This window comes from Eschscholzia californica, unplaced genomic scaffold (genome assembly GCF_041429995.1).
Source record: "Eschscholzia californica isolate CP2 unplaced genomic scaffold, dmEscCali1.0.p SCAF_1, whole genome shotgun sequence".
Lineage (NCBI taxonomy): Eukaryota > Viridiplantae > Streptophyta > Magnoliopsida > Ranunculales > Papaveraceae > Eschscholzia > Eschscholzia californica.
The window spans coordinates 32119361-32132157 of record NW_028238198.1 but is presented as its reverse complement, the minus strand read 5'-3'; the positions used below and the strand labels follow the sequence as shown (position 1 = coordinate 32132157).

Genomic DNA, 12797 nt, shown 5'->3' with positions numbered 1-12797 from the left:
AAAAAAAAAAAAGAGACAGGCCACCAGTCAGGCAGTGTGGACATTCCCTTATTAGTGAATTGTACAACAAAGAATCACTCAGAGAGGAGACAGAGAGAGCATTTACTACATTTGGCAGTAAGTAGGTAAGAGCATCTCCAATGGGACACTCAATCTCTAAGATCTTAACCACACTCTCAAATCTTTGATTTGATACTTGGGGTTGGTTGGTCTTCCCAGCATTCACTACATTTGGCACCAAGTGGTTAAGATTTGATATGATAGTATTTAAGTTTGAAAGAGACAAATAACTTAAAAGGCTTATTTGCCCAGTAGCCTCCCAACTTTGTGACTAGCTTTCTGCCTAGCCCCATTTTATCAAAAATATCCAGATGACCTCTTTTTCAGTTATCGTTATAAACATGTTAACTACTCATCACCTTCTCTCCTCCATCTCATCACCTCTCTCTGCCATCTCATTGTCTTTTCCGGCGAAGGTCGCCGACCGACAAATTTTCCAGCCGACGACTTTCAAACATTTGAAAAATAACATTTTTTTTCCTCTCTCTAAAAAAAAATTTCGCCGGAGAAGATGATGAGGTGGCAGAGAGAGGTGATGAGATGGAGGAGAGAGGAGTGATGATGGTGTTATAGCGGTAACTGAAAAAGATGACCATCTGGGTATTTTTGATAAAGTAGGGGGCTAAACAGGAAACCGGTCATAAAGTTGGGGGCTATTTGAGAAATAACCCTAACTTAAAACAAGAAAGATCAAAAACTTATAAATGTTCATAAATAACAATCAATTCACACATAATTGTTCAGATTTTTTTCACATTATAACTAAGAATAAGATTATTACACTATAAACCAAGAGTACCTCAAGAAAAACAATGAATCACCACCACCCTTCTCTTTCACCCAAAAAGTTTTCCTTCCAACTCAAACTCTCTTTTCTTGTTCTTCTTCAACAAGGGTAATACAAGGGTGAAAATTCACCCGACTTTATTCTGTGAAGAAATCGAATATCCAGATAGAGATGAACTGCAATAATATACAGAGTACGACCTTCTTCCTCCTCACATTTTTGCACCCAAACTAATAAAGAATCAAAGGAGTTTTGCTACAAACTCTCTACTAATATATTTAAACATAAAATTCCACACACCGAAAATCTCTGATTGACCATATGGGATTGGTTCTCTTGTCGCGCCGTAGAAAGAGGTCTCTGAAATGGTAACCTACTCGCGAAAGATGCCAACATAACCCTTTTTATGATCTATCTATATCTTGCAGAATTTCATCGGCAAATGACCTTGTAAATGTACATCATCCATTTTTCGTATCTAAACGTGGTGACAGAAACATAAAACTTCGAGGACATGCTAATTACAGTCCAGACCACATTCTTCGAGGATAGGTCCATCTGACTTGGCCAAGAACGGATCGACACGAACCCACAATAGAGAAAAGATTGAAGCAAGAAGAATCGACCACACAATAATAATCGTGGGTGTCCTGTTTTGTCGACCCAGTAGACCCTTGAGAAATGGATATAGATGGACAATCACCCAGAAAGCAAAGAAAAGCTTACCGAACAAAGGCCCCCATGATTCATACCCATTATTGATAGCATTCGAGATTCCGGCCACTACTCCTACAATATTTATTACGAGCAATGTAGTCGGGGGAATAAGCAAAGTTGTCCACTTGAATGCATATAATTCAGAAAATGCTTCATCATCCCCAGCCTTCGATGTCACAGTGAAGTTGGTGTCAACACCAGCCAATACCTTCAACAACCCTTGGAAGACTGCAAAAAGATGAGCAGAAACACCTCCAATAACCCAAAACTGTTCATTTCTCCACCATTCGTCGACTCCAACCCCACTCCATCTCATTTCCAGGATACCCGTAGCGAAAATGCATATGAAGAGTGATAAAAACCATAAGCTAGCAACGTTGCTCAACTGAAGCAAATAAACAGAATGAAAGTATTTTAGTTTCGGACTTCGCAATATTGAAGGGAAGCAGTAAAAAAATGGAAATACTTTGTTAAGTCATACCTCTGGAGTGATAAATTTGCCTGTAAGCAGGCAGATTGCTGGTAAGGTACAATAAGCTAACAAAGGAAATGAAGTCCATGGGTATATGGTGGCATTGATATAAGAGAATCTCTCAAGCCATTTAAGTCCACCACCATAGCCGTACCAAAGAGGACAATGTCTGCTCAAGAAAATTTCAACAGAACCAAGTGCCCATCGAAGGACTTGGTGCAGACGATCAGAAAGATTGATAGGTGCAGATCCTTTAAACGCAGGCCTTTTAGGAATGCAATAAATGGATCTCCACCCATGGCAGTGCATCTTAAAACCCGTCAAGATATCTTCTGTAACGGAACCATAGATCCATCCAACCTAAACGAAAACAAAATATAAGTAGAGAAAGATTTGATGAAAAACGAACAGGCAGTGAACATTGAAGTTCAAATCATATTTGTCGGACTGTTACCTCTTTTCCCCAATCTGTCTTGTCCTCATAGCCACAACTAATGACATGAATAGCTTCTTTGAGCAGAGAAGCAGGGCTAGCCCTTTTCAGGGCCCCACCATCCTCAAGCAAAGTCGAGGACGCAAACACAGAAGATTGGCCAAACTTCTTCTCCAACTTCTGTTCGGACATTAGGGCACATTTTTCATTTTCTATTCCTGCACGCAAACTCATACAGAGTTAGATGATTATTATAAAAAATAAAGGGCAATGATGGAAGAAAACAAACAAAAGAAAAAAAAATAATAATAAGTGATTAGACTAAACTAAACATGATAAGGTTTACCTTCAATTCCTTCCTCTATACTGTCTAAAGCAAATACAGGAGCAACCGCTTCTCCTTTCTTAGAATTCTTCTTTTTCTTGCCGAACTTTGGCTTATTAGCCTTCTTCTTCCTCCCTGTACCAAAACATCCACAACAACTCCACTTTGGCAAGCAGTTGCAGGTCCTTGTTGCTGTCTTTTTTGCCTTTGGAGCATCGAAACCATATAGTGCCTGCCTTCTGAAAAGACACCCAGTTCCGACATAAATGGGTCCTTGAATCCCATCCAAACCTTTCATATTGATCTGATACCAAAAGAAAATTATTAGTTTCGCAAGTACTAAGTAAAAGTGTTTTAGCTAAAAGAAAGGCAGATAGAAGATCCGGATGACATCGTGCTTACATCGAAGAATACAGTGTTCCTATTAGCATATCGATCGTTGCGATCAATACCATCAAACCTCTGCGGGAACTGAACGTAGCAAACTTTCTTTCCGAGCAATGGGTCCATCATGAAACACATTCCTTCTCTAATAGCCTTACTATTATTGATGTAGTGATCACAATCCAAATTCAACATATAAGGTGCATTTGTAAGGACAGCAGAAACTCTGACCTGATTTCAAGAAATGTTCAAAATCGCAAGCATTAGCAACATCTGCCCACTTACTAAAAATACATGGAATCAATTTAATTGGTAACATTTTTCGCTTACCAAGGCATTCATAGCACCAGCCTTCTTGTGATGATTGTATCCGGGTCTCTTTTCTCTCGAGACATAAACAAGTCGTGGTAATTCATTTCCATCTGTATCAGTTCCACCACTTTGCCCTAAGAAAACCTGCATTTTGATCACGCATGAAACATTAGGGCCGCAAGTGTAAGAATCAAATTATCAGGAATGAAATCGAAGAATGAGAAGTTCACCTGAATCATCCCTGGATGATCTCGGACATTATTACCAGGCCATGGGGTCCCATCTTGCATGGTCCACCCCTCTTCTGGAACCTTTTGAGCCTTGGAAACTAATGCATTAATCCGAACTTTGAACTCCTCGTACTCCCTCTATAAGAGTAATTCAAAACATATTCAAACATGAGCAACTGTGAGAAATTTGATTGATGGGATAAAATGATTTATTACGCAATCTGCTTACCTTCATTGCTCTTCTTTCCCTTACAAATGAGGGTAAGATCTTATCCTTCAAATAATCTATCTTTTGGGCAAAATAGAACTCTGGTGCACGTGGCTCAATATTGAATTTCTTACAAAAAGGTACCCACTTTCTCGCAAACTCAGATGTTTCCGATAACCCTTCAAATGTTAGCATGGCAGCACCATCGTCAGAAACATAACACGATATCTTGTCAACTGGGTAATCAACGGCAAGAATGGACAGTACAGTGTTTGCAGTGACTATAGGCGGCTCTTTTAAAGGATCCACTGTACTGACAAATAGATCAACTGGAGCAAGTTGAGATGGCTGGCCTTCCTTTTCGTATCTAAAGACAAATCGGGATTATAGTCAGATCGAAGGGTATTTTTGAGTATTAGAAAAATAACAAAGGGAAGTGAGATCACTGAATATTTACCTCAGGGATAGCCTGTCAAGATACGTTTCCCTCTCAATTGGTAGCCACTTTGGGAACTGATCAAGGACCCATGAAACACCAAACCAAATCTCACAGATCACAGATACAAGCCATAACCCAAATGCATCATTCACAGGATTTGTGATACGGTAATGAAAGAAAAAACCGAGAACAACAAGCCGAATCATAATGATCATCCGATACGGGTTGATTTGGCTTGATGGTATTGGCAACTTTCTTGACAATGGCTGCCTACCTTCATCCATTCTGATTAACAATAATAGGAAAGATTGTTTTAGATTAACAAATTACTATATCCCCGTTACTAACATTTTTACATGTTACTAGATTAGATGAACTAAAAAAGATACAAGAACGAAGATATCAATATTTCGTTAACGAAATACTCATGAGTGAATCAGTAAGAACCATCAATGATTTGGCATCTACCACACAAAATTATCAATTTGTAGCTTAGAACGAATCCTGTTTATTGGTTATCATAAAATATACAGGGGAATAATTCATATTAGTCTTAAGAGGTAGAATAATATTGATAGTAGGTTGATAGATTTTCTTTCATCATATTGGAAGATGGAAATATTATTTGTGTATGGGCATAGCCTTTTTTGGTGTTTTTTTCCGTTCATATGGTCCTAAACCACATACCCCTGTTGGATATCAATATTCATACCCGTATCAAGGTTATATCGGTTTTAGAGTTGAGCACTGGAATATAAACTCAACAACTCTGAACACGATTACTGAGTACTTACAAAGGTAGATCTGGCCCATCGCCATCATCGTCCCAATTTTTACCACCATTCTCATTCTTCGTCACCTGTAACTTCTCTTGCTTTTGTTTCCAAGTCTCCACTCTCTCTTTCCAAGCAACACTTCCATAACCATAAGCAGCCAAATCCTTTGATGGATCCATAGATCTGGGTTGAACTATAAAATAGAATTACTAGTTCAGTTAAAGATGGTTAAGACAATCAGCGAAAACCGAAAACAGCAACAAACCCATTATGAGTGAATACCTGGGAAGGCAGGATCAGAAAAAGGCAGGGGGTGAATCCTTTTCCCTCCACCATTCATGTAAGCAGGAACCAATGCATGTTGTTCAGGAGGAATATCATCAACCTATAAACCAAGATTCCTTCTTTAATAAGCAAGGCATAAACATCAACTGATCAATACCTCAAAAGAAGTATATCTGAAAATAACAGAATGATCACAGATTCTTGGTAGTTTAAACTCAGTATAGTCAAGTGAAGTGGAAAACTGTGATCCCAGGTCCCAATCAGACCCAATTAAGACAGTAAAGGAGGAAAACAAAGAAAATTAAATGTGGGTTTTTTTAATTCATATGTGGTTAAGTACCATCTGGCCATTAGTAAGCAGAGGAACTTGAGGCATTGTATGAACAACTTGAGGCATATCCATATCTCCAGATCTTCCATAGCTCATATGACCTTGAAGCATTGATTCAGCAAGATACTGATGCATATCTTGCCCATCTCTCCCCATGAAATTAAACTCATTTTCAAGATCATCAATGTCATCTTCATCTTCATCACCAGCAACTCTAGCACAACCTGCAAAATTTGAAGAAATCTCTTAGAACCCATGAAGCTATTCAGTAACCAACTAGTGACTAGCCATAATTCATACAGATCAAAGGGTAAGTACAAAAGTTGTTACCTTTGAGACGTTTAAACCTAGTTTTACACTGTGGGCAGACTTGACTTCCTTCTTGCCTCTCATACTCATAGCAAATCCGGCAAATTGGAAAAGCACACTCATTACAGGCCACAAAGAGCTCTCCATCAACAGTCAACCCAACATCATCACCACAAATCTGGCAAATTTGCCCACTTAATTGCTGTAATGGCCTTGGCTGAGAAAGATCATAAGAAAGCATAAATCAGATCAAAACTTAAAACTAACATAATTGATTGAAAATTGAGCATCTACCCATTAATGCACCCATGAATTAAAGATCAAAAATGAAACTTACAGCAGCTTCTCCTTCACGACGAATGACAACAAGTTCATTCCTATTATGAGAACCTGCAACTAAACCAGCACTAGCTTCCATTGTTTAGAGAAGAAGAAACAACTGCCAGAAAAAACCCAATTTTGGTCCAGATCTGTTGGACACTTGGATACCCAAGTCTGAAAATTCTGATCTTTTTCTCAGTATCTAATTATGTTGATCAATTCTACTAAGATCTGGAAGAAATGAAGTAAATTTCACTCATCAGTGAAAGGAGAGAGATTCGCTAAATTCAGAGAGACCCATTTCTTTTTTTTCTTTTTTGGGTGAAGAAGGGGAACAGAATGAAGATGTTTTGAGAGAAACCCGCCGACCAAAAAAAACCCTCTTCTTCCTTCTTAATATTCTTTCCTTCTTACCCCAACCAACATTCATAAAAAAGAACTAATCTCACTCTACCTTCTTTCAGTAAATTTATCAAACACCTTCAATGAAGAAGAAGAAAAACACCCAGATTCCCAAAAACTTTAGAGAGAGAGAGAGAACAATAATTGAGTTGATTAATAAAAGATCATGATAGAGAAACCCTAACTACACTATCAACAAACAACTCATACTAATAATAATAATTAATAATAATATATAAATCTTCTCTCCAACTTGTCTAATGCCACTCGTTTTTAACTTTTATCATCATCTCCGCCGACACAACTGATGTGTCAAAACAAAACCAAACCAAACCCACCCCCCCCAAAACCCATTATTATCTCTTTCTCTCTCTAATAATCAGATAAGTAGTAAAAATACAGTTTTCAACAACTGTATAGAGAAAAGGTTGAGTCTTTGACCATAAATTTTTCTGGGTATTTTTCTAATTAATTAATCTTGGGAGAAAAGAGAGAGATTTATAAATCAAATACTTAAAATAAAATGATTAAGAGAAAAAGTGATGGTAGAAGAAACCAAAAGTAGATACAGTGAAGAAAGAGAAAGAGAAAGACAGCTCTGCAAACATGTGAGTTTCACTTGTCACATCCAAAATCGGGCAGCTGCTGCCCGTTCACCACCCCCCATCTTCTTCTTCTTCACCATTGAATCCTTCTTGCCCGTTTTCTCTTTACTCGTCCCTAGTACCCCACCCCATTATTACTCTCTCTCTCTCTCTCTATTTTCTCTCTCTACAGTCTCACTTCGTGTACAACAACTTCTTTACTCTGTGGATCTGTAAAAAACACCGATTTCATAATAGGGTTAGTATTTAAGAATTAAAGCTACCGTAAGTAACCGTTAGATCTGAAAATTAACGTACTCAGTTTTTTTTTTATCCAAGGGTATCTAAAATTGATGTTACCTAGGCCAAGATATTTTCAAACTTTTCTCTCAACAAAAAAAAAAAAAAAAAAAGATATTTTCAAACTTTTTGTCTTTCTTTATTAGTTAAGGAAATGAGAATTCCGTCCTTTTGATTTTGTTAAATTACAAAGAGATCCTCCTCAGTCACGATCGAGTGTATATGGTTAACCATCCATCGAGACATCGAGTCGTTATAGTCTGATTCATGTTAATGTGTTATTCGTATAATAACTTTAGTCAAATTAGTCTTTCTTTCCTATAAATTACAAAAGAAAATGTACATCTTGTATCCATTGAATGTCACTTGACATAGTAACTCTAAAATTTACCCAAGACATTAGGATTTTGGAGGAAGATAGAATCAAAATGAGAAGGATTTCTTTTACTTGATCGATGAGAGATGATGGTGGTCGGCAAGGCCATAGCTAATAATCTAAGAACTCAATGTCAACTATTGGGTTTTTTTAGTGCCAAATTGTAAAAATGTAAAAATATTTTTTTACTCTCGAGGTGATAATATTAGTTTTTAACTATAAAAAGATTTTAAATGATAGATGAATGACATAATAATTTTCCAACTAAAGTTTTTGAGTTGGTATGTTTTTGTTTCCGTAAAGCATTATTAAAATGGAGAAATTTGGTCAAAATTCCTTAAAAAGATACGAAGAAGAAAACCTTTGAAGATTTACTTTGTATGGTAGTTTTGTAATTATAACTATGAAATAGGGTTTAGTAGTTATTGCCTTTAACCACTCCTCATTTTAAGGAAAATACAACTATTATTTTTAAAGACGTGGAGAGATGGACGACTATGGAGCTCGAGCTCACAGATCACCGTGTGAGCTCGAGCTCAATGAATCACGTCCCTAAAAAATTTGATTTTTAGTTAAAAAGGATTTATTAACTTTTTATAGGCTTCAGCTCCCTGTGGCATTTTTGTAAATAATCTAATCTAGGGAAAAGACGAAATGACCTTATTGCAAACCAGATTGCAGACCAGTTTGCAAACCAGTTTGTAAAGTTATGCAAGACAAATCAAATTGCAAAGTAGTGTAAACTAGTTTGCAAAACTCTGCAAACCAGATTGCAAAGTGGGTGCAAAGTCATTACAAGGCAAACCAGATTGCAAAGCAATGCAAACGGGTTTGCAGAGCAGTGTAAACCAGATTGCAAAGCAGTGCAAACTAGTTTGCAAAGCTTCGCAAGCTAAGACTCTAAGGGCAATTTCGCCATTAGAAATGGGAGTGCTTTTTTAATTGTCCTTCAAACCTATTTCCAAACTATATATGGGGCGACGAAAAGATAACTTGTCTTTTTGACAAAAAAAACATGAATTTCCTGTTTAAAAAATAAATGATTAGAAAGAAATTCTTACGATGGGAACTAAACATTAAGACAATGTTTTGCTCGTTTGAAGAGAATTTGATGAGAGAATCAACGCTCAAGAACAGAAAAATGAAGATAAACTATGGCATCCATATGTGGTTCATCTTCTGTAAATAGGCTATGTGCAAATTGATGATATTCTTGATTTATTGGTAGATCTTCAAAAAGTGTCTGCCATACATATGTACAAGGATATTCTGTTCCCCTCGAATTAATATTTTTGTTTTTTTTGAGATGAAATTGGTTAATCAGGAGGATTCCAACCTAGAAAAAAGTCATCTCCAAAGTGAAATTGAGATTTTATTTCAATATATACAGCTGTCACTTTTTATTCATTTGGGAGTACCAGCCCACCACCGACACTCATCTACCTATTCAAATGACTTCTTTGGTTGTGGTGGGAGCCATTGAATTTATAAAAAGAAAAAGAGAGACAGGGGAGAGACACAAGGAGAGACTTATTCTTATTTAATTCTATACCTTTATACAGGGACTACCTCTATAAGGCCACAACATGTGACCCTTGATATGTAATCTTCATCTAGGCATAATGCAATGTCGTCGTATGGGCGAGAGGTTGCAGGGCAGTAGTTGTGGATATAAGCGGACATGATCAGTGTTATTGGCCAAATGCTTTCCAATATCGGTTTTATTTGTTTAAGACATTTTAAATGTCTTCCCACGCTCTCTTGTACAAAAATGTCTCACAATATGTTGATATTCATTTTGCATATTCCAAATGCAACCTAACGTCTTTCAACAACAAAAAAAATGCAATCTGACATTTAAAGTACAGTTAAGACTATGGCAGCCCATCAATTTCTCATTTCATATTTATGTGTTTTAAAAAGCCTTCGATAATTGGAGAATTGACTCCATTCTTTAAATAAAAAGAAAAAGACCGTCTACCCATTATTTTTTATGGATGACTAATCCCCCACTTTACATATTTCAGATGATATTTATCTGTATGTCACGTGATATGAAATATAGAGGAAGTTTGGTTTGTCTAATTTTAAGATTAAAAAATGGTCACATCAAAAAAAAAAAAAGATTAAAAAATGGAACAGTTTGGTAATTTAGATGCCATGTTCTGTCTTTACTTGTAAAAATTTAATGGTTTTAGTTCTTGGGATAGGATGTCAATTTGTTACCTTTTAATCTTTTATTCATATATTTTATGATTCTAGCTTGTCTTCTATTTGAATTATATTAGAAAGAATTCATATATTATGATGTGTTGATTGCATTTTTTGTTAAATCTAAATATGAAAGATTGAAGGTGAAATAAATAATTTGTAATTTACTTGTATAATTTGAGTATTTGTAATAGTTTACTCTTCTAAGCAATTTAAAGTTTTAGACAAACTTTTCAAATTCAGACTTATTTTGAAAGCCGAAAATACATGCATTGAATATAAAAACTTGTTTTAAGATCTCAACATAAAAACTGACGCAGCGGAAAACTGATAAAAAGCCTTAGAACTCCGTCAAAAGACTATTGAACCGAAATTGATAACAAAAATACAAAAATACTGAATTTTATTGATTGAATGAATGACTGAAACAACTTCTAAGCCCTCATTATATAGACTTAGGGTTTCATAATCTTGGTCAAACTCCAATAGAAACTCCTAAAAAAATAAAAATACTAGAATAGTAGTAATCTAAACTGAAAACAATTACCAAAAATAGAAAAAAAAACTAGTAAAAGTCCGTTTTGAGGCCCTAAACGATGGAATTTGCCCCTCAAAGTGGGCCCGTTGTGACGAAGCGACAACGAATGACCGGAACGCTATTTCGCACCATCCCTCAAAATTTCGTCCAATTCCGACACCCGTAGCTTCGATTTTGGCCGTTTTAGTTTGTCACCCTTGTATTTGGCCGCTTCGATCTCATCCATGTATTTCTCGGCCAATTCCTCTACATCAACAAACAAAACAACTAAAACTACACATACAATCATTTCAGATTTCATAATCATATTTATAAAAATACAAACAATACTTATTTGGTAGGAAATATAGTATATTCAGGTCCGTTCTTAATTACAAAATCAAAAAATAGGTACAATTTAATATTGTTCTCGAGTTAGAAGCAGAGGTTATTGAGGTTGGAGAGCATAAAACCTAAGTTAGGTTCTTTTGGAACTACTCCTTCTTTTTTCGATGAGATTGGAACTACTTATCATAGGCACAAAAAACAGAGAAAGGAAATATCTTTCTTTCCCTCTCTTTCCTATTTTTTTGGCCAGCGCTTTGGGGAAAGCTAAATAGTTTAGAAATTTTCCGGGAAATAAATTTTAAGGGGAAATAAAAAAAACACTCCACCTCACCTCACTCTCTCTCTCTAAAAAAACGTTTTTTTTTCTTCTCTCTCTCTCTAGAACAAATCTAGAGAGAGGATCTGTTGAAGGTCCCGAACAGGACCTTCAACAGATCCGTTAAAGGTCCGTTCGATCTGTTGAAGGTCCTGTTCGGGACCTTCAACAAATCCTCTCTCTCTAGATTTGTTCTAGAGAGAGAGAGAGAGAAGAAAAAAAATGTTTTTTAGAGAGAGAGAGTGAAATTTCTTTTTTTTAATGGTCGTCGGTCGGAAAATTTTCCGGCCGACGACCTGTCGGAGAAGAGAGAGAGTGGTGGGGAGAGAGAAGATGAGGTGGAGAGAGAGAAGTGAGGTGGAGAGAGAGAAGTGAGGTGGAGAGAGAGAGTTGAGGTGGAGAAGCTATTTTGCTTTCCCCCAAAATAAAATTTTCAATCAAAATTGACCAATTTTTTACCAAGTCTTCACACCCCGGAAACTATTTTGTTTTCCCCAAAGCGCTGGCCATTTTTTTTTTTGTGGAGAGGGAGAATAGAAAAGAAAATAACAATAGGGTAAGAAAAACAATTTACTTGCAACAAAAAGAAAAAGAGAAACAATTTACTGGTAAAAATTGGCCAAGTGATCAAATATTGGTAGATAATTTTCTAAAATAGTTTCTGCATGAGTTGTCTGCTTCTCTTGCATAGGTTTAGTTTTACCTAAATAGAGTACAATCTATGAGACAGAAGAATAGCCAAAAACTTTATAGTGACATTACTTCTCAACAACTTCACATAATTCTTTTAACAAAAAAAATCACATTATTAAAATACTGAAATAGACCTAATTGATTAACCTAATCATCTTTAGAATTAGATCCTTTCATAATTCCACTATGAGAGAAATGTTACAATCAAATTCACATCAAATCCATAAAGTAGCCTCTTTTGCTTTCCAAATCTAAATGCATCATAATCGAAAAGAAACTTTCAAATGAAATTAATTTTCTTATGTTATTTAATAAATTTCACTTTAAAAATTTTCATTTTTCTTGTGTTATTATAGTGGTTAACAGTTACTTCTCTATTATGTTGTTTTTTTTACCGTCACATTTTAATAAGTAAAAGATATCTCAAACAAACTCCCCCGTAAGTTTCCGAGAATTCGATTTGGTTCTCAAGGGCCAAAAATATTTCAGCTTCTTTCCGAACTATCCTTGAAGACAAAAAACAATTAGCTCCCAAAAAAGTAAAAAAGTAAAGTCACCTCATCTCTTTATTTCTCTTCCACTTCATCTCATCTCTATTTTTCTCTCTTCACCTCACCTTTCTTCTCTGTCGGAAAGTCGTTGACCGGCTTAAATTTTCCGA

The 12797-nt window shown here is 36.0% G+C and overlaps 1 protein-coding gene across 1 annotated transcript; it reads right to left on the bottom strand.

Annotated features, from left to right (window-relative positions):
• Positions 1 to 748: 748 nt before the first annotated feature.
• Positions 749 to 6988, bottom strand: LOC147566117 (putative cellulose synthase A catalytic subunit 5 [UDP-forming]). Its single transcript, XM_086652615.1, has 14 exons — positions 6406 to 6988; positions 6090 to 6285; positions 5769 to 5983; positions 5426 to 5528; positions 5162 to 5336; positions 4386 to 4652; positions 3950 to 4295; positions 3721 to 3858; positions 3509 to 3634; positions 3197 to 3409; positions 2816 to 3098; positions 2491 to 2687; positions 2046 to 2396; positions 749 to 1949 (listed from the first exon to the last, which is right to left on the bottom strand). The coding sequence occupies exons 1-14, from the start codon at positions 6484 to 6486 to the stop codon at positions 1365 to 1367; spliced, it is 3276 nt and encodes a 1091-aa protein (XP_086508741.1). The 5' UTR covers positions 6487 to 6988; the 3' UTR covers positions 749 to 1364.
• Positions 6989 to 12797: the final 5809 nt, after the last annotated feature.

Excerpts from the sequence above, each read along its gene's own strand:
- LOC147566117 (XM_086652615.1), bottom strand. The coding sequence starts at position 6,486 with ATGGAAGCTAGTGCTGGTTTAGTTGCAGGTTCTCATAATAGGAATGAA. Across the intron at positions 5,529-5,768 it reads TGCTTACTAATGGCCAGATG|GTTGATGATATTCCTCCTGA; the intron begins GTACTTAACCAC and ends CTTGGTTTATAG. Across the intron at positions 3,410-3,508 it reads CTGGTGCTATGAATGCCTTG|GTCAGAGTTTCTGCTGTCCT; the intron begins GTAAGCGAAAAA and ends TCTTGAAATCAG.